Source organism: Tasmannia lanceolata, unplaced genomic scaffold, assembly GCF_043159265.1.
Source record: "Tasmannia lanceolata isolate RefF3 unplaced genomic scaffold, GAP_Taslan_0.1 ptg000003l, whole genome shotgun sequence".
NCBI lineage: Eukaryota > Viridiplantae > Streptophyta > Magnoliopsida > Canellales > Winteraceae > Tasmannia > Tasmannia lanceolata.
Window position 1 is genome coordinate 4,264,646 of NW_027518680.1, and position 27,996 is coordinate 4,292,641.

Here is a 27,996-nt window from a genome sequence, read left to right on the forward strand (position 1 = left end):
ATGATAGTCAAAAGATTCATCATATGGGTACCAGCAAAGTCATGAACTGATAGTGAGGCTAATCAATCAGAACTGAAAAGGTTACAAACAATATCTTTGATAGTTATGATGCTTACACTTGACTGTCTTCACCCATTCAGAAGAATCAGTGTAACATTGATCAATCGTAGGTGTTGCAATATGATATGCTACCCATAAAAATATCCGAGTATTATACAATATTCACTTAGGTCCCGTTTGGATGCCAAGAAGATTTTGATTTGGATTTCTCACATTTGCAGCCCATTTTGTGTTGTGATTTGGATCCGGATCAGATCCTTGGATTTCCAAATCAGCGACTGACAGTGAAAAAAATCAAATTTCCAAATATGCTGTGGAAATAAGTAATTGGAAATCCACAGATCTGGCAGTTTCCTTCACCCTCTTTGCTCCTCAACCTCTCCCCTCCAGTAGGAAGTACCCCCTCCCTCTTTGTCTCCCTCAACATGAGGCGGATCTATTCATTTTGTATTCAAAACTCAATTCCAAATCAAATACAAAATATGAGTTATCCAAACGGGCCCTTACTGAATAAGGAAATCAATTTGGATAAGTGATAAGCAATGACAACTACATTAAAGAAACAATGTTGAGGCTAATCATGCAACACCAGCTAGTTCAAAACCAAATTATGGACAATGGTTAGCTATCTTCTACAGTAAGAACATATAAGACGGTGACAAGTCAATTCACCTATAAAATTTAAAATCATTAAAAAGCAAACAGTAAGGTTGGCCTTCTTGATGTATACAAATTATTAAAATGACAACTTATGACGAGAGCGGATGGGAGATAAATTTTGCTTTTATAAGGAATATCCTGTAAGCAGTAATGCAGGGGGAGATTTGTTTCAAAGAAGGAATAAAGGCGTCAGTGCACATCGGTCATTTAAAAGGCCATTTTTTTCTATTTCAGTCATGGATTATTCATGTGCTGATTATTTAGGAGATCAGGACGAGGTCAGTATAGGCATCCCTCACACGTTACAATCAACCTAGAATTTAAAGATATTTTAGTCATTCAATCAACCAGGTTCGGAGGGTTAAATGATTTTTTTTTTTTGGAATGGTTTCAATGATTACACCAACAAAAAGAGATAGGGGAATGCATATTCTGTTTATAAGAGAGATGTTGGGGGTACTTTTGCCACTTCTTTTTTTAAAGGCCGTCTTCATCATTTTAGTAATTGAAAAGATCATTTGTAATCTATTTCTTTTGAAGATACAACGGGTATAGTTATACGACCATCTCCACATGTCCTCACTTACAAACTTTAGAGGTATTTTAGTCATTCTATCAAAAAGGCAAGACGTTCCAAATTTTTGGCCAACATTAGATAAATATTGTGAGGAGACAAAGTAAATTTCGTTTCATAATGGAAAACCTGTTTAATGTAATGAAACAGTAAAATCTGTTTCAGTATGGGAGATGAACATTGGTAATTTCAATGGGTATTTGCATCCTCTGTCACCAGCTGGTTTTTCCTTTTGGATTTCAGACTAGGTGGTCTGCTCATCCGCAGATGCTTGTACATAACCAGCCGGTTTCTCCTTTTGGAATTCAGACGAGGTGGTCTGGTCATCCACAGATGCTTGTACAATTAACTTCAAGGGTACCATTCGATAAAAAGGGGATTTAATAATTTCACCAACCAACAAAATTATTAACAAGAAAGCCGGGAAAATATTTGTTTAACCTTTTCTTCATATTCTAGTACGACTCAAAAGTTCTTGTGTCTAAGATTATTTTTAAGATTATTATCCAATATGTATAGGTTTGGATGGGAAATAAATTATCAATATGAAAAGTTTGTTAATACACAATTCCTATTATGATATTGAATAACTAATCATGGTTAATAAACAATTCCTATTATGATATCGAATAACTAATCATAGTTAAAAAGAATTCCTATTATGATATTAGATAACTGATCGTGGTAGTTTCTATGATAATGAATAATTGGCTATTTTTTGTTCTTTGATTTTTTATATTTTTAATATATATACATAAATCAGAATGAATCTTACAATTTATGATACGATTTACGATCCGATCCGATCCGATCCGATCCCTATTATGGTTAACGATTCGATTCCGATTTTCGAAAATTGGATACATTTATGAAGCTATGGATAGAGCAATACAGGGAATGGCAAATAATTTGAGCAATGTGAAAAGGGAGTATATACCCAATTGGAATGTAATTGATGAACGTTGGAACCTACAACTCCATAGCCCCTTCAATGCAACATGTCATTTCTAAACCCATGCTTCCATTATGATCACTCATTTGCAACGGATATAAAGATTAAGCAAGAATTACAAGATTGTCTAGAAAGAATGGTTCCAAATTCAACAGAACAAATGGAAATTGATAAGAAAATAGTCATCTTTAAAAAAGAAGAGGGCCCATTTGGAAGAGTCACAAGAAAGTTAACCATGAAAACAACAAGCCAAGTAATTATCTCCTATTAATTTCAATTTAATTGTTATGTTATATATTTAACCATCCTAAGTCCTAATATCTTCCTTTTCTGGAAATATAGGTCTACGGTGGAAGGGCTATGGAGACCATTGTCCCAAGTTGCAAAAGACAGTAATTTGCTTAGAATGCTTGGTATGCAGTGCTAGCAGTTGTGAGTGCAATTGAATGACATGTGTTTGGCGGGTCTTATTGTAATATTCTTAAGTTATTGTTTTGATTTTATATCTACTATTGTCATTGGGGGTACTTCTGTAAAAAACCCATTATTATATTAATAAACTAAATAGAGGTCCTAGGGATACCACTTACGAAAACCCTTTGCTTCATTCTTCCTCTTTTTTCTTCTTTCTTCTTTCTCCTTTTCTCACAAACACTAGACCTAGATTCATTACTATTTAAACTGACCTTCTAGCCATGTAAGCATATAGATGGCCATGCTATATATTCTACAAAAAGACTTAGTAGCAAATCCAAGAGATTCCATAAGTAACCCTTGGAATTCATAGAAAAAGAAAAGAAAAACATGGATAAAAAACATATCAAACTCTTCCACTAGTAGCACATGTTAATGAAATAAACAATGGCACCATGGTACATATATGAGAACTAATCTTCATATAATAGAAAATAGACTTCTATGAAACATAAACAAAACAATAAGCACAGCCACTGAAGAAACTGGAAGAAGAAAATCTATAAGGTGCAATATTAAATCTTGAAATTATAAATATGAAGATTCAATGGAGCGTACCTAGTGATGTACGAGTCATCAGTGGTATTAACAATTATCCTGTCACCTGTTTCGATAAATGATGGTGCCTAGGACATTCACTGAATAAATAAGAAAACTGAAACCAACATTTAAACTTTACATGGTAAAAACTTGTTATGTTATGATGGAAAATGCCATTTACATAGCACAGAAAAAGGTAGAGAGAAAATTAAATATCTAATAGGAAACCCCTAATGGAGCATGGAATGGGTAAAGGAAAAGGCAAAAATGAGTACGGATGGTGCCAATCTATTTCATGTATATTGATTCACACCATCCACTTTACACAGAAAACTCTGAAGGATTCTTTATCTTGTTTGGTAGGGCACCATTGTTTAAAAGACCGTTTATTTACAAAAGGGAAAGGTAATAGATTTCCTTGCTGCAGTAGCATCACCCAGAAAGATGATTTTTTCTGTTGTGTATATCATAGTTTTAGGTATCAAAATGATTTCAATGCAGCATCAGACCTAATTTTGCACGCCGCATTGGTGTTTTGATAATGGATATTGCAGTTTTCTAGGGTTCATCACCATTCTCTCAGATCCTCTGGCATCTTGTTCCCTCTTCTGTGTAGGGGCAGACCCTTGCAAAACTTGGGAAAGGGGTATACAATCTTTAGTTTCTCATATTGATTCCATAATCACTGACTTGGAAGCTTATAATGACAAAATAGGAAGTTCCTCTTCTTTCTTGCACTTCTCTTATTCTGGGTTCTTGTCAAATACAAGTTATACAAGTATTTATCACATATTGAGATTTAATAAAGCTGATACTCGTTATACTTGTCAATTGTCAAAGAGGTTGTCTTCCCTTCGTGAATAATGAAGTCCCATGCGATAAGCCTTGTTCCAATTTCAATGTTTGGGCGCTTACATAGATGATCATTCTAAGATTCATTTGGTTACAGCTAGCAATATCATGAAATGATTATAAACAGTGGCATGTCATGGTTAAGGTTTCTGAGTGGTTCTGAGTTTGTAAACAAGGAAATGACCAACTACTTGTAGTACCACAGAAATGTGAGCCAAACCACACCCTGCAATTGCTCAACAAAATGGAGTATTCTTGTAAGACCATATTTCTCCTCCTACATATCAAAATAAAAAGCACAAAACTCTTATGTGATTGGGAATAAGGTACAAAAATCTTAGCAGGGAAGAGTGAAGATTAGACCAGGAGCACAGAGCAAATCAGATTTCAGCAATCAGGGTTGGGAATGGCTTAGGGAACCCCGATAAGGGGGGTTTATTGTGATTCTTAGGCCAAAACCCGTAGGCATTAGGTAGTTATAAATTCTGATAGCCTACATTTGAAATAGTTGCCACTCCCATTCTAAAAAAGTTGTCGCCCTTACAAGTCCCAAAAAATGCAGCTCCATTCATTTTGTATCTACAGTTTTAGGCTTCAACATGCTCTGTTCATCTAACAAAAAGTAATCCAGATAAATATGGCGCAAGCTCTGATTTGGGTGCACATGAGTCATGTCAAATATTACACTGTCACTCAACATCGCCACACAATATTTAAACCAAATATAAGGCTTTGGAGCATTTGAAATTTCGACACAGATACAATCATATTGCAATGTAGTATAAATACTTAAAATTACCATATAAAATTCTACGAAGACTTAAATTTTATAATACGTCGTATAATATATTTTTATGGACATACATCGTATTATATTATGTCAAACATATGGATTCCACTCTTCTCTTTCAGGCATAGCCACTGCCTTACATGTATGATATTATATTATGTCAAACCTATGTTTCATCAGTACGGATATGAGTGTCGGAATCCAACACGGGTATCGAGTGTCGGATTCAGCAAACCTCAAAAAGAACGATTTGTGGATTCACCAAAATATTTCAATCAATTCTCAAATTTTATTTTTTTCTTACATAATAATATGGTTAGTAATATATTGAATATTTTAGTAGGTTAAGTTAATATAACATTTTATTTCCATTTAAGAAGCTTTACATTAGGATGGGTAAAACTCAAAACATATGGTAATTGCAAAGTAGTGGTGGTAGTATTCGTAAACAACAGATAAAAGAGATCTAGAAGTGTCTCAGAGAATCTTGAAGTACGGGAATCTGAGACGTGTCTGACATGGATTCTTCGCTCATTTAGAACAATCCATGTAACAGTGTGTCAAACATATGGATTCCTCTCCTCTTTCATTGCCTTACGCCCTTACCCAGTTACCACTGTCAAACGGAAGGGTGTTATTATCAAAACAGTATTCGCAATTTTAGGGGCAGTGGTACAAGTGCAGACAACTTGCCGGGGAAGTTTAGTCATTTTATGTATTCAGCAGAATTTCAGTTCATGTTATTTAAATACGTGTAATAATTCTTTAATGACTGTAAAGTGGGTTAGAGCAAAGAGGTGACACCTCCATTTCAAGAGAATCTGAATTCTGATCCAACACAACTTAGTGGTGATATCAACCCAAATTCATAGGATAACCTAACAAGTGATCTCAGTTTACCACAACATAGAGGCTGACAGCAATTAGAAGCTTTTTTCTCTAAGTTGTGTAAATTCATTTTACTATTTGATTGATTGACATTATTTTGTATTTAATTTCTAGCTTTACTGGATTACTTTAGTTTTTCTAATTTCACAGTTTGCAACTAAGCAAAAAACTAATAAACCACTTATGCGTAAATGCCCCCTGCCATTTTTTCACACCATGCTAAATTAAGTTCCCATTGGGCTATGCTCTTTTTTGGGATTTGTTTTTATGGGTATCCTCCAAGCAATCAATATTAATGACAGGGGAACTTCATATTCTGCAGATCTTGAAAATAGTAATACGATATTACAATTTTTATAAATCAATAGAAGTATTTAAGGTATTAAACTTCCAATGAAAATGTTAAGATTAGAATGGAATAAAAATATTTATTACGTTACATTTTTCACTTACTTGCACAGTAAGCCCGTTATCCAGTACAACCCTTTTGTACCTGTATTTCAAGCAAGAAACATATGAAGAAATTCTCAAGTTGCAAGAAAAATTGAAAGAGCAATAAATCACAAGTAAATGAGCATGCAGATGTGAAACAAAGAAACGTTCGAAAAGAAAATCCATTTTGATGAACAATAACTCCTTAACACATTAATGTTGTCAGAAAGAAATGTTAGAAACCCATCTTTCACCTTTATGAGTGACAGTTAAAAACACAACATAAATTTGTAATTCACTTCGCACAAATTCTAGCAAAAGGGATTAAGAGATTCTCATAACTAAACAAATCTGCACACAGGCACATGAATAGTTAAATCTCTTAATTAAACGAACCTGCACACAGGCACATACATGGTTTGAAAAATAGGCCATTAGAAATATGTACCGGCTAATATGTATCCATATCGGCGAGATTCAATACAATATGGACCCCCGTATCAGGCGTGTACCTGTCGATGTGACCGATACCCCTGTTAACAGAGAGATTTGAGAATGAATATTGTGTGTTAGCCTCCTTGCCCTAACACACACACATATATTTATTATGAAAAGAATATGAAAAGACTATAATGCCCTTACGCTACATAAGCTTATTCTAACACTCCCCCTCAAGCTGGAGTATGAATGTCATACATGCCCAGCTTGTTACATAAATCACTCAATCGAACTCCATTCAACGGCTTAGTAAACATGTCTGCAATCTGATCATTCGTTTGAGTGAACTCGGTTTGAATTTGGCATATCTGAATCCTGTGACGAATAAAGTGACAATCCACTTCTATATGCCTAGTTCGTTCGTGAAATACCGGATTCATAGCTATGTGAATGGCTGACTTGTTGTCACAGTAGAGGGATGCAGGTGAGGAGTATGAGAATCCAATCTCTGACATAAACGACCGTAGCCAAATTAATTCACAGCTTGTGTAAGCCATGGCCCTGTATTCTACTTCTGCACTGGATCGTGACACGACGTCCTGCTTCTTACTCTTCCAAGATACTATATTTCCACCTATGAAGGTACAATAGCCATTAGTAGATCCCCGGTCAGCAGGAGATCCGGCCCAGTTTGCATCAGAGTATCCCTCAATCCTCAAATGGTTATGCTTCCTGAAGAGAAGACCTTTCCCGGGAGCTTTCTTCAGATACTTCACTATCTGAATCACAGCTGACCAATGTGATGTCCGAGTAGGGCTGGCAATTTCACCCGAAAAAGCGGGGATCCGCCCCGCCCCGCCCCGTTTGGGGAGGGGATTCCCCGATTTGAAAGGGGAAGGGGAAGGGGAAGGGGAATATAAAAATTCCCCGGTGCGGGGAGGGGAAGGGGAAGGGGATGGAGTTGTCCCCGACCCGCCCCGCCCCGCCCCGCCCCGCTAATCAATGCCATTTTTTTGTAAATTTGTAAATGTTTTTTTTAAGGAAAACTACTAGAAACTCTATGGATCGGCTACAAGATTCCCCCAAACATAAACTTAGCTTGTCTTTTCCTTTTAATTAGCTTCTGAGAGCATTTTGGGAACTATAATAACCTTTTCACAGATGTTGAAATAATAAAGACAAGCTGAGAGCCTGAGACGCTGAGTGTATGCAATTATCAAAAAATCGTAGTGCCAACAGAATTTTAGGGTTGGATTGCAGGTTTTAATTTTCAACAAGAAAAATTTAGCTACTAGAAATTTGTTTCATGTCAGCACTAGACTGAATTGCAGTTAAAGAAATAAGTCATTTGTTGATTTTGTTCTCTTCTCCATTCTCATTTCTCATGCTCATCTGGGGGTTAACATGCTATACAGAATGAACTAATGAACATTATTTTGCGTGTGTGAGCGCCCACTTATGGACTTTTAAAGTTCATTGTGACTACTGAAATAGTTACTTTTTGCACATTGGCTGCCTGTTAATTAAGGTAATCCTGGTGCTCATTTCCTATTTATCATTCCATAATTTATGCAGAAAATTGCTGAAAGATGAGGTCCTGTTGTTATTTATGTTTGTTGTCTCATCCATGCATTTCTGATTTTGTCCATCTGTTTGTTGATCACATGAATAGAATCATAGCATTCATCACAATATTGTCTGTAATGGACGTAGAAGAAAGAAGCTCTGTTTGCTGGTTTGGTTGGGTTCCAAAGAGGTGGCGGGGCGGGGATTTTGTCCCCGAAGGATGCGGGGAGGGGAAGGGGAAGGGGATTAGATATTCCCCGCGGGGAGGGGAGGGGGATTCCCCACCATCCCCGCAGAGGGGAAGGGGAAGGGGAGGGGGAAAATTCCCCGCAAAGGGGAAGGGGAAGGGGACCCCAACATCCGGCCCCGACCCGCCCCGTTGCCACCCCTATGTCCGAGGCGCACTCATATACTGGTTAACCACACCAACAGCATATGCAATGTCCAGACGAGTGACTGTGAGATAGATCAACCGTCCTACTAACCGTCTGTATCGATCAGGATCTTCTAGTGGCTCCCCCTGATCAGGTGAAAGCTTGACATTCGGATTCATAGGAGTCTATGCAGGTTTTGCCCCCAGAAGACATGTTTCTTCCAAAATATCAAGAGCATACTTCATTTGGGACAGAGATGCCCCCTTTGTGAATGTGCCACTTCAATGCCTAAGAAGTATCTCAGAACACCAAGGTCTTTTGTGCTGAATTCATTCTGAAGGAAATCTTTGAGGCGTTCTATTCCTGCTTTCTCATTCCCTGTAATAACAATATCATCAACATATACAACCAGGAGAATCAAACCATCCTTGCTTCGAGAGCTGAACACAGAATGGTCTACAGCACATTGTTTCATACCAAATCGTAGGATGGCCTCACTGAATCTCCCAAACCAAGCACGGGGAGACTGTTTAAGACCATAAATCGCCTTTCTAAGCTTACAGACGGTATGCTGCAACTCCCCCTGAGCAACAAACCCTGGTGGTTGCTCCATATACACCTCCTTCTGCAAATCACCATGGAGGAACGCATTCTTGATATCCAACTGATATAGTGGCCAAGACTGATTCACGGCCAAAGAAATCAATACACGGATGGATGGAATCTTTGCCTTTGGAGAGAATGTCTCAACATAATCAATCCCATAAGTCTGAGTAAAGCCCTTGGCAAAAAGCGGGCTTTTAACCTCTCAACAGAGCCATCAGGTAGGTATTTGACGGTGAACACCCACTTACATCCGACTACCTGAGCACCAGGAGCAAGGGAAGCCAACTGCCATGTCTGGTTTTTGGCCAAAGCATCCATCTCAGCCTCCATAGCTGCTCGCCATCCCGAATCAAGCATAGCCTCTTGAGCAGAGCGGGAAATAGAAACCGATGACAAAGATGATATAAATGCGGTATACGAAGGAGATAACCGAGCATAACTTACCGCATCAGAATAGGGTGATGAGTGGTACGAGAACGAGTGCGGCTCGCAATGGGGGGGGCATCAAGAGATTCATCAACCTGAGTAGCATCCTCAGAGGATAAGGGTAAAGGACCCGCTTGCTGAGAAGAGATGGCAGGGCATGAAGGCTCAACTGAAGTAGTAAAACGCTTGCGAGTATATACCTGGAAGGGACGCTGAACCGGATCCGGTGGCAAACTGGGAACCGGAACCGACAATGGCAACGGAGGAGGAGATACCGGTAAAGAAGAGGAAGCAGGAAAGTAGGGAGTATCCTTAAAAAATGAGACATCAGCACTGATAAATTTGCGGCGAAGCTGAGGACTGTAGCATCGATAACCCTTCTGGGTTCGTGAATAACCCAGGAAAACACACTTGATTGCCCTTGGGGACAATTTATCAAGTCCTGGGGTGAGATCCTGAACAAAGCAAACACACCCAAACACCTTGGGAGGTAACGGAAACGGATTCCCAGAAGGGTGTAACACCGAAAAAGGGGACCGATTGCTAAGAACTGAAGATGGTAGACGATTAGCCAAGCAGGCTGTAAGCATAGCATCAGCCCAAAAAGATTTGGGAACATGCATCTGATACAGAATGGTGCGAGCTATATCTACAAGATACCATAGTTTTCGCTCAGCAACACCATTCTGTTGTGAAGTGTGGGCACAAGACGACTGATGAATAATTCCACGACTAGAAAGAAACTCTTGAAAACCGTGCCGATCAGAAAAATACTCACGGGCATTATCAGTACGTAAACATTTAAGGGAACATGAGTATTGATTTGTAATTTCAGCATAAAATAAACAAAATGTAGAAAACACCTCAGAACGATCCTTTATTATATAAAGCCAGGTCATCCTGGAAAAATCATCAACAAAAATAACAAAGTACTTCCCACCAAACATAGAAGGAGTACGACATGGACCCCAAACATCAGAATGCACTAACTCAAAAGGACTACTGACACGACTAACAGAACGAGACGGGTAGGAAACACGATGGTGTTTTCCATACTGACAGGACTCACAATGAAAATGACTAATAACACCAGAAACAACGGAAGAACGCTGCAGACGCTCAGGAGACGGATGACTGAGCCGGCAGTGCCACATAAAGGAATCTGCTGTGGTACTAAACATCGTGAGAGTGATAGCATCATCCAGGTAGTATAGGTCATCTGTCTCATGCCCCGAGCCAATCGTCTTCCCAGTCGCAAGGTTCTGAAAAACACAATAAGACGGAAAGAATGTTACTGAACAATTAAGGCGATTAGTAAGCTGACTAACAGAAAGAAGATTGCAGGGAAAAGTAGGAACACAGAGTACAGATGATAAGGATAAGTGGGATGTGGCTGTAACAGTCCCAGTGCCTGAAATAGGACATCGAGTCCCATTGGCCAAGGTGACCGTCTTAGTAGGAGCACAAGAAGTAAAGGAACTAAGAAGTGTATTGTTACCGGTCATATGATGAGAGGCACCAGAATCAATAAGCTAGGAAGCGGAGTGGCTAACGGAGCAAGATAGGTTGCTACCTTCTGTGGCAAGTTGAGCAGCCGGTTGTTTCCCTTTCTCCTGTAGGCGCAAAAGTGACTCATACTCAGTCCGAGAGACGAGCATGGTGTCTGAGGGAGCAGGTGTAGGTTCAGCAGATGTCTCAGAAGCGAAGTGGGCGGCTCGAGCGGGACGCAGCTCGGGATGGAGATCGTAACAGAAATCAATAGTGTGACCCTCCATGTCACAATGACTGCAATAACGTGAGCCACGACCCCCATAAGTACGGCCTCCCCCTGAATCTCGACCAAAGCCACGGCCCTGTCCGCGATGACTGCGACCACGACCCGGGCAGCAAAGGCGGACTAGTCACCAGCAATAGAGATAGCCGGATCGAGACGTAGAGCGCGTTGAACGCGAGAAAAGATCTCATCCATAGATGGGAGCGTGCCTAACCCAAGGATCTGCTGCCGAAGAGGGACAAACTCAGGCCCTAAGCCATCCAAAAACCGAGTAGTACGGAGCTCATTCTTCTGTTGAGCCAAGACCTTAAGGTCGGTGGATGGGGGATGATAAATATCAATTTGCTCACAAAGACCAACAAAATCCGAATAGTACTCAGCAACAGTCTTATCTCCACGCGAGATACGAAAGAAGTCACTGTAAACATCAGTAATCCGCGTGAGATTGTTGCTGCCGGAATAGAGTGTCTCAGCACGCAACCAGACTGCCCGTGATGTATCCAGAAATAGCATGTGGCTAGCAATCTTTGGTTTCATACTCTGACAGAGAAGAGTCTGAAGTTGGGCATCCTCCTGACTCCACTTATCATACCCAGCATCTTTAGGATCCGGAGGATCCGTCGTGATGAAACGTAACTTGCCCTGACCTCGCAAATAGAGGTGAACAGAACGACTCAAGGCAGGGTAATTAGCACCATCCAATTTAATGGATGTCATAGAGGTCACCGACACCAGAAATGAACCGGAGGAAGAAGCTGATGGCAAGGCCATAATAAACACCAAAACTCAAATGGGATGTGGGTGAAGCAGACCAGACAAGACACACCACAACAATCATAGACAACCACAGAAAAGGGCAGCCAAATATAGGCAAGCAAATCACCACGAAAAATAAACAATCAGAAGGAAAAACCACAAACATCCGCTGGAAGGACCCCGAAAAAAACAAGCACGAAGCCTCATACTTGTGGAACTACAACGAAACATAGAGACAAAGCTTAAGTCGTCAAGTAGGAAGCAAAGAAAAATGTAACAGAGCGGAGCCGCGACCAAAAAAAATGTGAGAAATGTAACGGGAAGATTTAGGGCATGAACACCCGACGGCTAGAAGAGAAGAACAATATCCTTATAGGTCAAAGAAGATGGGGAAAGATGTTACAAAAGAAGAAGGGAGAACGCGCAGGGGGGGCAAACAGGGAAGGGTAGGGTTTTCCGGGGGGGCAAACAGGGGAGGGTAGGGTTTTCAGGGGGCAAAACAGGGAAAATTGGGTTTCCAGGGGCAAACAGGGAAAATTGGGTTTTCCAGGGGGCAAACAGAGAAAGTTGGGTTTCCCGGGGGGGCGCAGGGGGCTAACCAGTGAAGATGGAGGAAGAAAGAGAACAAAAAAAAGAAGTTAGGGCATGGGCTTCAATGGAAGAAGAAGAAGTTAGGGCATGGGCATGGGCATGGGCATGGGCTTCAATGGAAGAAGAAGTTAGGGCATGGGCATGGGCATGGGCATGAGCTTCAATGGAGGAAGACAAGAGGTCTTCAATGGAGGTCCCTAGGGCATCGAGAAACCCTAGGGCTCTGATACTATGTTAACAGAGAGATTTGAGAATGAATATTGTGTGCTAGCCTCCTTGCTCTAACACACACATATATTTATTATGAAAAGACTAAAATGCCCTTAGGCTACATAAGCTTATTCTAACAACCCCCATATCAGGCTTCACAAAAACTTGAAAGTGTATCGGTCAATGTAACCGATATGTAAGGTTTACCAACCAATATGGACTGATACAATGCCAATATGGGGTTTATATCATGTCGTGTTCACGTGAATACCATGAGCTTCATTTTTTCCATTGTTTTTTTCCATTTTCAAAAGGATTTTTCTTGGTTTAAGATTGTATGGCGTAAATCAACATAGATTTAATACATGCAACAACAAAAAATAAGATTTGAAGCGTGAATCACTGGATCGAAATCAGATTCACATAATTTGGGGATTTTTCATTCAAGGTAAAATTCATATCTCTTCTTTTTTTCGTGTTTTATATGGATTAAATGTAATACATCCAAAGCATGAATGATTCTTAGATATGAATTTTTACGATAAGATTTGAGTGTTATCTATACTTATTTTGTTGTTCTCTCTTTCATTATGTTTTTTTGTAATATTTCATCTTGTAATGATAAATTCAAATGTAAAATGCATTGTTTGATTGTTTTACATCTATTAGGCTAGACCTATCAAGTTATACATGCTATTGGTTTTTTTTCTTCATTTTATTTACTATTTTTAATTTAATTTAATTTGCACTTTCCATTTCTTTTAATATATGCTATTTTTTAACTGTAATAGAATTATATCTACATGTTATGAGCATGATCCATGCAAGTATTGATCTATGTGCCCATTTTGTATGAATTCCTTTTACTTTAAAAAAATCATGATTTTTAGCTTTCTAATAACTAACTCTATGCTATTTTTTAAGGGAAATGATTTCAGCGCTCCAATGTTTTGAGAAAGAAGTGTGCAGCATCTTCTCGTGTAGTATTTAAAGGGCGGTCAGAGGAATATTATGGTTCTCAAAAAGCTCTTACAAGCCCTTAAACACTACACGAGAAGATGCTTCGCTCATCTTTATCAAACGTTGGAGTGCTGAAATCATTTCCCTTTTTTAATTGTAATAGAATTATATCTACATTAGGGGGAAAAATCGGGTTGGGTCGGGTCGGGTCGAGTTTGGGTTGGTTTCGGGTTGAGGGCTTGGGCAACCCGACCAGAGTGAAAGCCGACATTTTTTATCATTTTTTATTTAGTAAACTTAAAAACTCGGGTCGGGTTGGGTTCAGGTTGGAAAAATGGGTTCCTCGGGTCGGTCAGGTTTCGGTTGAGTAAATGGTTCCTCAGGTCGGGTTCGGGTTGGCCCCAACCCGACCCCGACCCGAGTTGCACCCCTAATCTAACATGTTATGAGCATGATCCATGCAAGTATTGATCTATGTGCACATTTCGTACTTTAAAAAAATCATGATTTTTAGCTTTCTAATAAGTAACTCTGATTTATGTTTGATGTTTTAAAATTTTGACATGGATATATTTCTTGTTAAGTTTACTATTATTTTTTTACGGTTTTTAACTACGGAATTTGTTAGTACTTATACAGTTATATTACTACTTTACCTATTTTTATTGTATTTCTTTAGTTAAAATAATTGTTTTTACACTTTTAATTCAAGTAGTAGCAAAAATAACTTGACAGACAGACAAGCGATTGATATGCTTACCAGCATAATACAAATCACATCAAAGTTACTGAATTATAGTTTTTGGGAAGTGATATTTGCCCCTTTTTTTTACTTGGGACAGCCGGCTGCAGTGTATCTATGACTGCAGAGGAGTTGGTGTACTTCATGTGGGAAGGATTCAAAGGGCCTGATTGCCATGTACACTGCAGCCGGCTGTCCCATGTAAAGAAAAGGGGCTCTTTTATCATTTCCCTAGCTTTTTTAGTTGAAGTAATTATGCCAATAATTGTTAAAAATAAAAGTAAACAGAAAAACATGGTGGAATAATTGCATATTGCTCTAATTTTATGGCACCATGAGAGGAAGCAGGAATCGTTACTTGGACTGGGGAATCACGATTCCCCAGTTCGCGATTCGGAATCAGGAATCTTCTCAATTCCCCAAAAATTGGGAATCCCGATTCGGAATCGTGGGAAACGTGATTCCCACAGTATGGGAAATGTGATTCCACTCTATGGGAATCGCAATTCCCACTCTATGGGAAATGTGTTTCCTATCTACCACCAAGTAAATGTCTTTACTATTTTTATTGTACATGTACTTAAGATTTACATGTAAATAAGGGAATACCCCCATTTGAATCTATTATAAATAATTTCAAGACCCAAATCTAAAAGGATAAAAAGTCAACTTTCCAATTCTAGTACAAAATTCGAAAAAAAATGGGTCGAGTTAAAATCTTAACTTCCAAACGATGGGGTATTTATCTAATTTTAAAAATTCATAATTTCTATCGTGTCCAAATATTATTAAATCTCAAAATTCCAATAAAAAAATCTCATAATTTGGTCTCTAAAATTTTTTCTTCTTGTCGTGCACTGGTCAACACACTGGTCAACAGACTAGTCAACACAGGCATTTCAGCTGATAGTGATTTTCCTTTAAGTAAAGTTGGATCTTTTAATAAAAAGTGTTTTTTTTTTTAATATTTGGTTGGTCAATATAACTATTAAAAAAATTCTCCGACCCTTCATGCTTCCAGCTTTCTGCTTCCCACCTTCTTGAGGGCCTTCGCTTCCCACTCTAGCAACCTTGTTATATTACCCAGCTCAAAGGCGTATCCTTGATATGAACAATATGCATCACCAAATACACGCACACATATATAGGATCAAATGCAACGTTAGAAATCCAAAAAAAGGATCAAATGCAATGTCATTTAAAAAAATGAAAAAAAAAAAGAATAAATGATGTAATTTGAAAACCTCTTCAAACTAGACAACATAAATTTGCATGAGTCAAGCTACTAGGCTTTTTTTTTCCAGCAAAGTCAAGCTGCTAGATTCTCAAGTAGAAATAAATAATAGTAACAAATATCTCCAATATTTTCAAACATTATTGCAATATTTTGTAATTTTATCATAAAATGAAAAAACCTAAATTTTTCCCAAGCTGCTAGATTCGCAAAATATATATATATATATATGACAAATATTGAGACAAATTCATGATAGTATATGTTGTCTTCATTTTGTTCTTAAACTTTATATTTTTATACATTTTAAATATTTTATTTTTCAGTTTATACTCAACTCAAACCCAAAAATAACCAAAAAAAATCCTGTGATGCAACCTTCTTGAGAAATTCCCAAGACAAATATTTGTGACTATGATATAAATTCCTACAAGGTATAGATGTTGTGTTCATCAGGTTATTAATGGATGCACTTGCACTTTGACAAATGGATACTCTAAGAAGAGAATGGCTCCGATGGAATTTGTGTTCTCTCTTTGATATCTTGATTGCTTTCACCCAAAAAATATAAGGGTTATTTACTTAGAAATTGTATTATAATTCTGAAACATCAGTGGTCTGGTAGTGTATGTTGTTTGCACTGAAGAGTGATGCCGTACGATGAAAAGGACTAGAATGCCTTCTTCTCTAATTTTTTCTGTTTTTTTCATTTCCAACACCGCTGACGACCATCATTGCAACTCGGAAGAGGAGGAGAATGATGAAAAAAAAGAAGAGGAAGAGGAAGAAGAACAAAGAAGAAGAATCAGCGCCGGAAAAAATGGAAGACGACGGAAAAGGTTTTGGTTGACTAGGAAAAGTCGGGGTCAAGTAGGAAAAGTTCGGGTTGTGTCAGAAAAAGAACGAGTCGCGTCAGGGAAAAGTAGGGCTCGACTAGGAAAAGTTCGGGTCTTGTCGGTGAAATGTCGGGTCATGTCGTGTAAATGTCGGGTCGGGTCGGGTCGTATTGGAAAAAGTGAGGTCGAGTTAGAAAAAGTGGGGTCGACACGACCCGACATTTTCCAACACGACCCCACTTTCCTAGTGGGTCGTGTGAGAAATGGAGAAGAAAGAGGTAACCCGCCTCGAAGGAAATTTTTCTCTTTTTTCTCGTACAACGCCAGTATGACATGAAATCAAATTATGCAGCTATTCGGCTGTAATTTCATAAATAAAATGTAATTTCTGGGTCTTTTTCCCAAACTATATCAATGGTCTTACGTATCAGCATAATCTCTTTGCAAACCATTTTTTCGTTTTGTATTGAGGGTGCTACATAATCAAAAGTAAAAAAGATGACATGGAAGATAAAAATTGAGGATTAAAGTTGAATAAGACCTGGGGCTCCATTTTTTTGTCACACAAAGGAAATGAATGATAAGTAAATGGAGTTACATTAACAAGCATAAGCATAAGGTTATTGGTTGAAAAACTTTATGAAGGAATGAGGCACACAAATTTCTATTGCTTTATACGATGTATGGGTTATAAGACAAGAAGACCAAGAAAATTTTCATCTACTTTTTTCTTGAGAAACTTTGTCTAAAAATTTCTTTTTTCCTGCAAGTATGCACAACTTGACCCTCAGGCACAGTCTGTAGTAAATACTCGTGTGAAGGTTATTTTGAGACCTATGATATCTATCTATAAAGATTTAACCAAATTCCACCATCTTGGTCCTCAAAAATAGGACCAAAGCCTGGTGATGATAATTCTCCTAAATCGACTTAAAATTCCTCCTTCCTTTTTCTCACAAATCTCATTCTACAGCCAAAAGAGGAGAAAAGTGGTTGTGTTATTTCTAGCTCGGACTCAAGAATGATGATGTAGCATAAGTGACTCCAATTCTTAGTTGAAACATTGACATCAAAATTAGCGCATCCGAACTCCAATAGGATTTTCAATATGTCTCATCCTAACTGTCATAAAGAACAAAATTTCTAAGGATGTTAACATTAACCAACATGCAGGCCAAACTAGACTCTTCTTATTCCAAGTAATAATAAATCCTTGGCTAATTTTGATTTGATACATTCTGACGGGTGGGGTCCTACACCTATTCTCACAAATAGAGGAACTTTGCTCTTTTCCCTCATCATTGATAAACACCACTCGAACATCTTCTATTTAATTCCTTAAAAAGTGAAATTTGACCTGATAGTGATTTCTAAAATTTTCAGCACAATGATTGAAAGACAACTTAAGAAAAATAATGCGATCCTTTTGGGATCAAGGGAGAGTATTTGTCTTCTGCATTCTAGTCATTTCTCAGGCATGAGGGAATGAACCATTGGCCCATTATGCACTGTGTTCTCATAAAAATGAACATATCACTGAAACTACCAGATCTCTCCTCATATTAAAGTTCCAAAATGTTTTGGGGTGAAATAGCATTGGCTAGTGTTTATCCATTAATCATCTCAATAACAGTCTTTTGATTAAATCATTTTTTTTGTCATCTTCCTATATATAATCAATATCATGCATGTTGGTATTGTACTCAGCTAGAACACTAGCCTATCATGCAAGGCTGACAGGGATGCCACTATACCACGAGATGAATCAGTGTCAAATGCATGCTTAAATAGCAACAAAAAAGATTGGAGGATGTAAGGAATAGAACTAGATGAAGTTTCCATATTCTTGCAAGTGGATGCTCCAATTAACACAGAATAACATATAAACTGGACTAAAATATTCAAAGTTCAAGTTCAAGAAACATCCAAACAGATATGAAAAGCACAAAAGATAGTTCTGATTAGATGTCTCAAACTTTGGGAATGAGGTACAACAATAGACATAAACATAACCATATATACCATTTATCAAAAAAAAAAAAAAAAAAAAACACATAACCATTGACATAAGCAAAAGTAAATGTCCTCAAGCATTGCATGTAAATGTGATGAAATATACCGAGGGGTGGCGTGCAGCCCCTTTAAAGAAGATTGTGCTTCAGCCACAGTACAGGTCACACGTTGTGGAACTGATGCTGACATTGGTTTTCCATCATACATTTGCAGGCTGACTGTCATGTTATCTGTTTACCATTGGATACAAAAAGTTAAATCCTTATTTAAAATAGGCATACTATCAAAATAATAATAAAAGGACAAAATAGGTTATATTTACAAATCATTGTAGTTGGCTCAAATGGTTAGAATAATTCTCTCTGCATAGCAAGCAGAAGCAGTTAAGGGACTGCTAAAAAAACAAATATGTACCATCAAATGAGATCCCCGTAGATGGCTATTCATCAAACCCACAATCCCCAAAAGGAATAAACATAAATGGAAAGAAAGAAAAATCATGGGAGAGTGGTTGCAACAGCCAACACTACGGCGTCATATCTCTTTCTTTATACAAGTCGCTTAAAGGGAAATTACAATATATGCCACTAGAGCCATCCTCATGACATGCCCTATCAACTTACAGTGGATAAACCAAAGTAAATGCTTAAAGAAACACAAATAAACTTAAGTAGACACACTGAAACAAATAGAAGGGGGTATCTAACATTATAAAGTCTCATAGAGTGGCATAGTTACAATTTCTATTTCAAAACTCTCTATGTTCTCTGTTGATCCATCATTTGTTTGAAGGAGAGTGTTAGACAAGACGTAAATATAGTTGTGCACATGCAAGGACAATTCGGGTTTATTATCTCAACTAAGGTAGTTTAGTTACTTTATTCATTGTTTCATGTATATAACATATTACGATCAAATAATCTTTGATGATTTGAAGGGTTTACATCTTTTAGGTCAAGTGTGAACAACAATACAAGACAAACTGTGTAATCTAGTTTTACAGCTACAAGTACCTTGCAAGTAGGAAACACCATTGCCAAACAGTTCCTTATGGACATCAATTTGCTCAAACGTCTTAGGCCTGATTATATGTTCAAAAATCAGGCATTTGAAGCACAGTTGTTCAGAATACAAATCTTTCAACAACAAGAAAATAGAACTTCACATATGAGCCTAAAGCAATTATGCCAAAAGAACTCACTCCATTATTGTCACAGATTCATCTTCTTGATACAAATATGTGTAAGTCTTTTGTTCAACAAAGACACCTGAAGAATAAATAACAAAGGCAAAAAGATGACATCATCAAAAGAAAGATCTACTTGGCATGCCACAGTATATGGACACAAACAACTACAACATACATAGGGGATTGATATCTACACAACCTATATGCAATTACCGTACTTGGATATGACTTAGCCACATAAATAACTAATACATAACATCTTGGATATGACTTCGGAAAATTGAGATGAAAAAAAAGTTGACATTGTAACCAATCAGTACGAATTATTATTTCTTCGAACAGTATATGGAATAGAGATGTGAAAAACAACTCCATTGAAAACCACACTATAGCTTTTCTCTTCTTTTCTTTTCCTTTTGTTTGTACATGTGTACAATGATGGTGGTGGTGTGCATGTACGTGTGCATCTCTCTCTCTCTCCTTGAACTAAATTTCATCTCAATTTTTATACAATTTTAATTAATTAAATGAAGAATTTGTTTGAAAAATCAACAAGAGAGTTGCTTAGTCCACTAAAGAAAACAATCCCACATTAATATTGTCATATTATTTTCTTTGAGAAATAACAAAGAAATCTAGTAAGAAAAAGGAAATATAAAAAAAACAAAAGTGAAACTCAGATACCCAACATAATAGGAAGAAGAAAAAAACAAAGACAAGCAATTAATTGAGTGGAAGCATATTTCCAATGCAAAGGATCTCTCTCTCAACCCCCTCTAGCACTAAGGAATCTTCCAACTTGTTAGTACTTCTAGGAATATGAGTGCAGAACGGAAGCAACGCTTTATTCAAATCCCACATTTCAAGAGTTAGCCAATCCCAAAAGATGGTTAAGTTTCAATCCCCAAGTGAGGAAGTTAGAAGAGTTACCTCAATCCATAACTCCCTGAAAAGCTCCATTTAAAAGAAAAGAAGAACCACTAGCCCTCGTGCCTCAGCCTCATTAGAGTCAGTGACATCAATAGTTGGCTCTAACAACCTGAACCATCTCATTTCAGAGAACTCCCCAAGTTTTGAAGGAACTAGGATTGACTTTAGAACAACCAACGAAATTGAGCTTGAAGAAATTTAGAAATAAGAACAACCTGGGTTCGATCCTATCAACACGACGATAGCTCCAACACAATTTCCACCACTTCCAATAAAGATCTCCAACCAATTACCCCAAAAAGTCTTGCTCGCAAAAGCCCAATAGATAATGGAGTTTAATATTCCCTGTTGGCTGCCAAGAAGAGGTGATCTTCCCCTCCAAAATCCTTCACTAATCTCACACTATGGAAGACTTAGACACCAACCCTTACGAATAAGCACCAATATATACCCATTGGGGTCCTAAGTCCCAACACTATTATCGCTCTCAAAAGGTGAAACATGCAGGAATTTAAATTCCCAAGAAAAAACTGAACACAATGGATCATCAATAAGAAATGCTTCAGTGAATATGGCTTCATAAAAGTTGAATAGATTTAGTACCTATCCATAAATTATCATATCAGCAAACTGAAGCACGAGGAAGAATTAAATTCACACGCTTGGGAGTTGGGACAGGTGTCAATTATGAGATTTATTTTTTTGTTCCCCAAAGTATTGGTACCATGTCAACTGTTTCATTGGCTACACGTTACTACGTTAGTGATTCACCCCAAGTGTTACAAATCAGATATTCATAAGAAGAAGAAGAGGCAGGAGAAGAAGAAGAGTAAGAAAGATAGGAATTAAAGAAGATTTGTGTGGGTTGGGGGCACCTTATGAAAATCATCATATTATATATTAGTGAACTATAATTATTTTTAGAGAAAACGGTTCCTACACATATGTGTAGAGAGTTCTCTACACACTAGCTTAAAATACAGTGGGGGCCCACATTGTTTGGGTGATCCAACCCATCCATTTTAAAGGCCCTCACATAGATAGGGTGTCTATAAAAAATCAGATCCATAGGATAATCCCAATCCTACGATTTGTGGAGGTAAAATGGATGTCTTTAAACCTTTACAAATTAGTCCATTTTTTGCCTCCACAGTTCGAATGGTTATGATGATCCTATGGATCTGATTTTTTGTGGACACCCTATCTATGTGAGGGCCTTAAAAATGAATGGTTTGGATCACCCAAATAATGTGGGCCCCACTGTATTTTAAGCTTGTGTGTAGATAACTTATCTACACATATGTGTAGGAACCGTTTTCTCTTATTTTTAAGTATGGCAATAGTAAGTTTGATAAGTATGGGCCCCATCCTACATAATATAAGGAACATAAAGAAGACAGCACTTAAGGTGATGAGCCCCATCATGTTTACAAGTACTTTGCAACACTCATTTGAAGGTGCCCAAGACAGCTTAGCTGTCCCATTATATAAAGAGTATTTAATGAAACCATGAAATGGACCACAGGTTGCGATTCATTGGACCCAACCGCCTCCAACAACCATTGAAACTGGAAGCCTGTTATTCAAATTCTAACCTCGTTTTTGCTTTAAGTGTATAAGCAAGCATAAGTTTACAATTTTATCTCATCATACTACCAATTTCAATCTTTAACTAATGGATACTATTCTACAAGATATGAACACATGCCATGTTAGGGATAGTACTATGTCTCAAATTTTCAGGATTACAACATATTAATGAAAATTAATACCAATCATTTCAAAATTACATAATATCAAATTTTCAGGATTACAGCATATGATTGAAAATCGATACCAATATAGACAAGACATTCAGCACAATCGCAACTCAATTCAATGTTGTTTACAGGAAAACATTCAATTAAGATAGCAAAATGTCATATTCAATAGCTATATTTTGGATTTTTGACTCTGCAGCCTCCTACAAAAATCTGGTACTTGAGATGCATACGCTCTATTGGCTCATCTGTGCGAAATCTTTCAGTTATCTTGTTTCCGGTATCAACATCTCGGAGCTCCACCTGGTAGCCCAAAAATAGTTTTGCAATCTCAATGAGACAAAGGAATCAACAAAAACTAAAAATGTGCTAATGCAAGATGTAGAACAGTAGTAGAGGAATATTATGCTGCAAATAATGATGACTCAAAAAGTTGAGGACAATAGTAACATAGAAATACTATGGTCATGAAAAGCAAAGTGCAACTTGGATCGGGTTGGGTTGAGATTTTGCTAAAAAATGAATTGGAATAACCCAAACTCGACCAGATTTTATGGTAAAAGCCCATAATTCCAAAAATTGACCCGAGTTGCTTGCACCCCTAACCTTTAGCCCAAAAATAGCTTCACAATCTCAATGAGACAAAGGAATCAACAAAAACTAAAAATGTGCTAATGCAATATGTAGAACAGTGGTAGAGGAATATTATGCTGTAAAGAATGATGACTCAAAAAGTTGAGGACGATAGTCACATAGAAATACTATGGACATGAAAAACAAAGTGCAACTTGGATCGGGTTGGGTTGAAATTTTGCTAAAAAAATGAATTGGAATAACCCAAACCCGACCAGATTTTATGGTAAAAGCCCAACCCGAATTCCAAAAATTGACCCGAGTTGCTTGCACCCCTAGCCAAAAACTGATTTCTACCAAACATGAAGGGGCTGTTTGGATATGCGGATTTTAGGATCTTGGATTTCCTAAAAATCATGGATGGGAGACGAGAGAAGAAAAAGACCGTCTATTTCGCTTCTCTTTGGAATCCTGGATTTTAAGTAAGAAATCCAGGTTTTAGAAATCTCTCCTCCATCCTGAGATTTCTATAGCCTGGAAACATGGGATGATCTCCTACTCTCTTGCTGACAGAAAGAAAGGCAAGAAATCAGAAAACGACGAACTGTCTCCTTCTCTCGTCTCCCGTCCAGGATTTTGAGGAAATCCAAGATTCTAAAATCCGCGTATCCAAACGCCTAAGGAGATGACAAATTAGGGAACCTCTCCAACTTCAAGATGAGAGAAGTGTGTCCCCTGGGTGTGCCAGAAGTTTGTTCACAGCAAATTTTGAAGATAACAACACAAACATGTTAGGCTCAAATTTTCCTCTTGCAGAAAAGGGTTTTATTAATTTATGGGACTTCACACTTCCAACTTTGAATCTATTAACTAAATTATTGACAAGGAGGAGAGCGACGAGACTGACTTTCACTATCAGAGACAAGTTGGAGAGTGGTGAGGTCTTTCGCTTGCATGTCTCTAGTCACGATCAAGTGGTAGACCGCAGATGTATGCACTAAGGAACTCACTACAAATCATTATGTACATTTGTTCAATAAGCTAAATATGTTATAAGGAACAAATCAGCATGAAATCTAGTACTACAATACAAAGCAGTAGAGCCCTCATTAAGGGTCTTTTAGTCATATTTTCCTTTTTAGTATATAAATCAGTTTAATCCTCTTTTAGGCATAACCAAAAATCATATTACTCTCATCTCCAAACAAATTATCTTCTCCCTTCCCTCTCGCATTTCTCTCTTGTTGCATACGTCATTGAAGATTGTTACACTTTACCATAGCAAATGAGCATACCACTAATCATTCATAAAGACAAAATCCATAAAAGCTCAAACATAAATTTGCTAAAGCATCAAAGGAACCAAATAATAGTATTCTAACAAAAGAAGGTAAGAATAATCCACAAAATGGACTGGCAATGACTTGAGTCCCTCTGTAATAAAGCTTGATCATGTAATATCAAAATGTAGTTTTTGCTATTAATACACGATAAGATATCAGTATATAATAAGAGAAATGTACACAGATAAATAAAAAAAATTCCTAATAATCTATATGTGTGTCTGTGTGTGTGTGTGTGTGTGTGTGTGTGTGTGTGAGAGAGAGAGAGAGAGAGAGAGAGAGATTATATGGTGCCCACATGTAGTTGTGCGTATTTTTTTTTTTAAATAGTGGGGCCCAATTTGTTTAAAGATTAAAACCATTAATTTTTTTGGGCCCCACCGTAAATAAGTTAAGGCCAAAAATAAAAAAGGTGTGCCCAAAAATCATCTCCATATGATGATCCTAACCCTCCAATTTGTAGAGGTTTCTTTATGGCTTAGTCCCTCTACAAATCAGACAATTAAGATCATCCTATGGAGATGATTTTGTGGGCACAACCTGTTTATGTTGGGGCCCAACAAATTTATGGTTTGTAACTTCAAGCAAGGTGGATCTCACTATTTTTTTTAAATACACGCATCTACGTGTGGACATCATATAAAAACTCAGATATATATATATATATATATATATATATATATATATATATATATATATATTGTTGCAAACTTACTTGTATTGTGGCACCACCTCTTCCATGTTGTGTGTGTTTTGCTTCTATAACCTATTAGTGGATATGTTGCAAGAACCAAGTTAGGCATCTATAAAGAGAGTATTATAATGTGCAACTCAGAGAAGAAGAGCCATTGCCAAAAATCTCATTCATGTGCAAACAATGCAAAAGAACAAAATAGTCATAAAAACTGAACAATTTACTGTACATATATCCCGAATTTCCTATACCTGGAAAATACGCCCTGAAGGAGATGAAGACCGCATAGATTGTTGAGTAAAGAAAATTTATTAGTGAGTGTAGAAAAAACATGAAAACATAAACTACGGTAGAAAGTAAGGAGGGAGAGAGGGTGGAGGGGTATGCAAACCTTTTCTTTTGATGACAGATCCAGATCTGACCTGCGTTCCGTCAACTTGAAGTTATGATATGAGAAATCATAATCCAATAAAATAGTCATTTTCAAAGGAATGTGCAATAGCTAACACAAGTGACACGTTCAAGCGAACAATACAATAAATAAAAGAAACAAATAATGCAGATGGGCATCACCAATGCAAGTAATAAGAAGAAATAAATACTTGTTGACTAACAAAAAAACCGAGCTGATAATGTACCCCCAAAGGCGATTCTTGGTTTTCTGAAATTCGACAACTTTTAGCGTGGTTTTGAGCTGGTGTCACTTCGCTAGAATTCAACAAAAACGACCAAAGAAGAAATGAAAGAATACGAATGAAAACATCCATCATATTCTTCCATATACTTCAAGTAATTCTCAAAAAAGATAAAGAGGTGGGTTAAAATTCATCATATCGCTGAAATTTACAGCATTACGATGACATTTTTTGTGCTCTTTATATACTCTAATCAATTGAGGCCCTCGGCCCATTCACTTTCGTGGTTACTGGGGAACCAATCGTTCGGAAATGCATAATCAACTTAGGACTCAGTAAAAGACCATGAGGTATGCTAATTCAAGTCGCAACTACCCGTCTCACAAACATGAACACTCAAGCTGACCTCTCATGAGATTGTGAATTGCGTGAGATTGGTATCCAACATGGAGTAAAAGCACAATCTTCTTGCAGTGATCATGATCAATGCTCTAAAACAAAGTACATACTCCCTAATCATCGAAGTAAGTTTGCAATCAATAACTATGAAGCCTACAAGTTTACATCCATTAGTAGGACAACAAAATAAACTATGATAGCGGTATCTCTTATGAGACACATATCAGATCAAGTATCCTAACCCAGACATTAAACTAATAATTTCTATGAACCAAAACGGTCACGTCCCAAGTTCAAGTGCATTGTCTGCCCCAGTGCAGCAAATAAAAGATCGACCTTTTGCCGTCAAATCAAGCCATGACATGACCTCTACCTAACCTTGATATTTGTTTACTTTCTCCTAAACCACTTTACTATGACAATAAAAGTACCATTCAAATTTATCTCTTTCGAGGACGCACTAGACATATAGAGGCGAATCGCCCCTTTACCAGAGATTAACTGAGGTTGGTATTTGAAAAATATGAAGACATCAGCATTGACAGATTATATGAATTCTATGCCTTGGAGGTACTAATTTCAAACAAGTAACACTTAATTTTGACTAGGTAAATGGTTTAAATTATATGTTCAATACTGATGACTTTTAAAGTTGGCGATCATTTGGAAATTTTGGAATTGGGAGTGTGGGTATCTACATAATCCAATAACAGTTGAGATTATTCATCATTTAATTAAAAATCTAACGTTAATCAGAATATAGACATAGTTAATGTAATGACCATCGTCCAAACCCAACATAAACACCCAAAAACATAAAATGAAACAAGAGAAGAAATTAAGTGGTTGAGATTAAAGAAGAACGTACGTCTGTGCCGTGTACTTTATCGCTTGCTCCTCGTTGTTGGACTGCATACCAGGGGAAGGCGAAAGTGCCACGTGGCACCGAAACATTCGACGATCCCGTCACACGTATCGCAGGTTTGTGGGTTGTAGTTCTAGCAGAAGAAGAAGAGGAAGCGAGGGTGAAGAGAGTACGAGAGAGTCGTTTTCTTACCGCGTGCATTTTTTTGCGTGGAGTTATAGGTCGCTACTCGCTAGAGAATGAACCAGAGAAAGGCACCTAAAAAGGAACGAGAGTTTTTAATTAAGAAGGGGTTTTTGCAAAAGAAGACGTTTACTTTGCTTTATTTGCAAAAAGAGTCTTTTAGTTTGGAAAATTTTCAAATTGAGTCATCACATTTGAGGAAACTTTGCAAATAACATCATTTGATAAATTTCTGAGCATAAGGTAGATTTTTTTTAACTCAAAATGGATCAGCCTTTTTCCCCATTTTTAGCTGTTAACTTACCAACTTCTCCAAAAGCTTAAGCTATTTGAGAAAGGCGTAATTTATCTTTTATACTTTAACACTCCCCCGCACGTTGTGTGGCCCACTTGGCAAACACGTGGCACATGTGGTCCCACTTTGGGCCGACCATCGCATGTGGATTTTTGCTATCCGGGAGGTTTGAACTTGAGACCTTGGCTTTGATACCATGTTAACTTACCAACTTCTCCAAAAGCTTTAGCTGTTGGAGAAAGGCGTTATTTGTCTTTTATACTTCAACATTAGCCGCATCTCATCACCGGGAACACTAGTCTCTTGGATTTTGTTTACTGATTTTTAGAGGGTGAATGGGTAGCCAAACATGACTTAAAATGATGAAAATTACCTTGTGAAA

General features: G+C 37.5%; 1 protein-coding gene across 4 annotated transcripts in view; it reads right to left on the bottom strand.

Moving 5' to 3' along the window:
- LOC143848329 (elongation factor P (EF-P) family protein) overlaps positions 1 to 27,375 on the bottom strand; it is a 28,140-nt gene extending 765 nt beyond the window's left edge. Inside the window, exons 1-11 of one of the 4 annotated variants that reach the window (XM_077357270.1) lie at positions 27,140 to 27,375; positions 25,629 to 25,659; positions 25,489 to 25,502; positions 25,259 to 25,309; positions 22,861 to 22,930; positions 19,950 to 20,016; positions 19,762 to 19,829; positions 18,855 to 18,978; positions 6,244 to 6,283; positions 5,468 to 5,518; positions 3,401 to 3,697 (exon numbers count right to left, since the gene is read on the bottom strand). In XM_077357270.1, coding sequence (XP_077213385.1) covers positions 5,513 to 5,518; positions 6,244 to 6,283; positions 18,855 to 18,978; positions 19,762 to 19,829; positions 19,950 to 20,016; positions 22,861 to 22,930; positions 25,259 to 25,309; positions 25,489 to 25,502; positions 25,629 to 25,659; positions 27,140 to 27,337 — 669 coding nt within the window. In that variant the 5' untranslated portion in view covers positions 27,338 to 27,375 and the 3' untranslated portion in view covers positions 3,401 to 3,697; positions 5,468 to 5,512. Of the gene's footprint in view, positions 1 to 3,278; positions 3,376 to 3,400; positions 3,698 to 5,467; positions 5,519 to 6,243; positions 6,284 to 18,854; positions 18,979 to 19,761; positions 19,830 to 19,949; positions 20,017 to 22,860; positions 22,931 to 25,258; positions 25,310 to 25,488; positions 25,503 to 25,628; positions 25,660 to 27,139 lie in introns of those variants that run through there. The other 3 variants (XM_077357248.1, XM_077357256.1, XM_077357263.1) reach the window with 3 other exon arrangements.
- Positions 27,376 to 27,996: the final 621 nt, after the last annotated feature.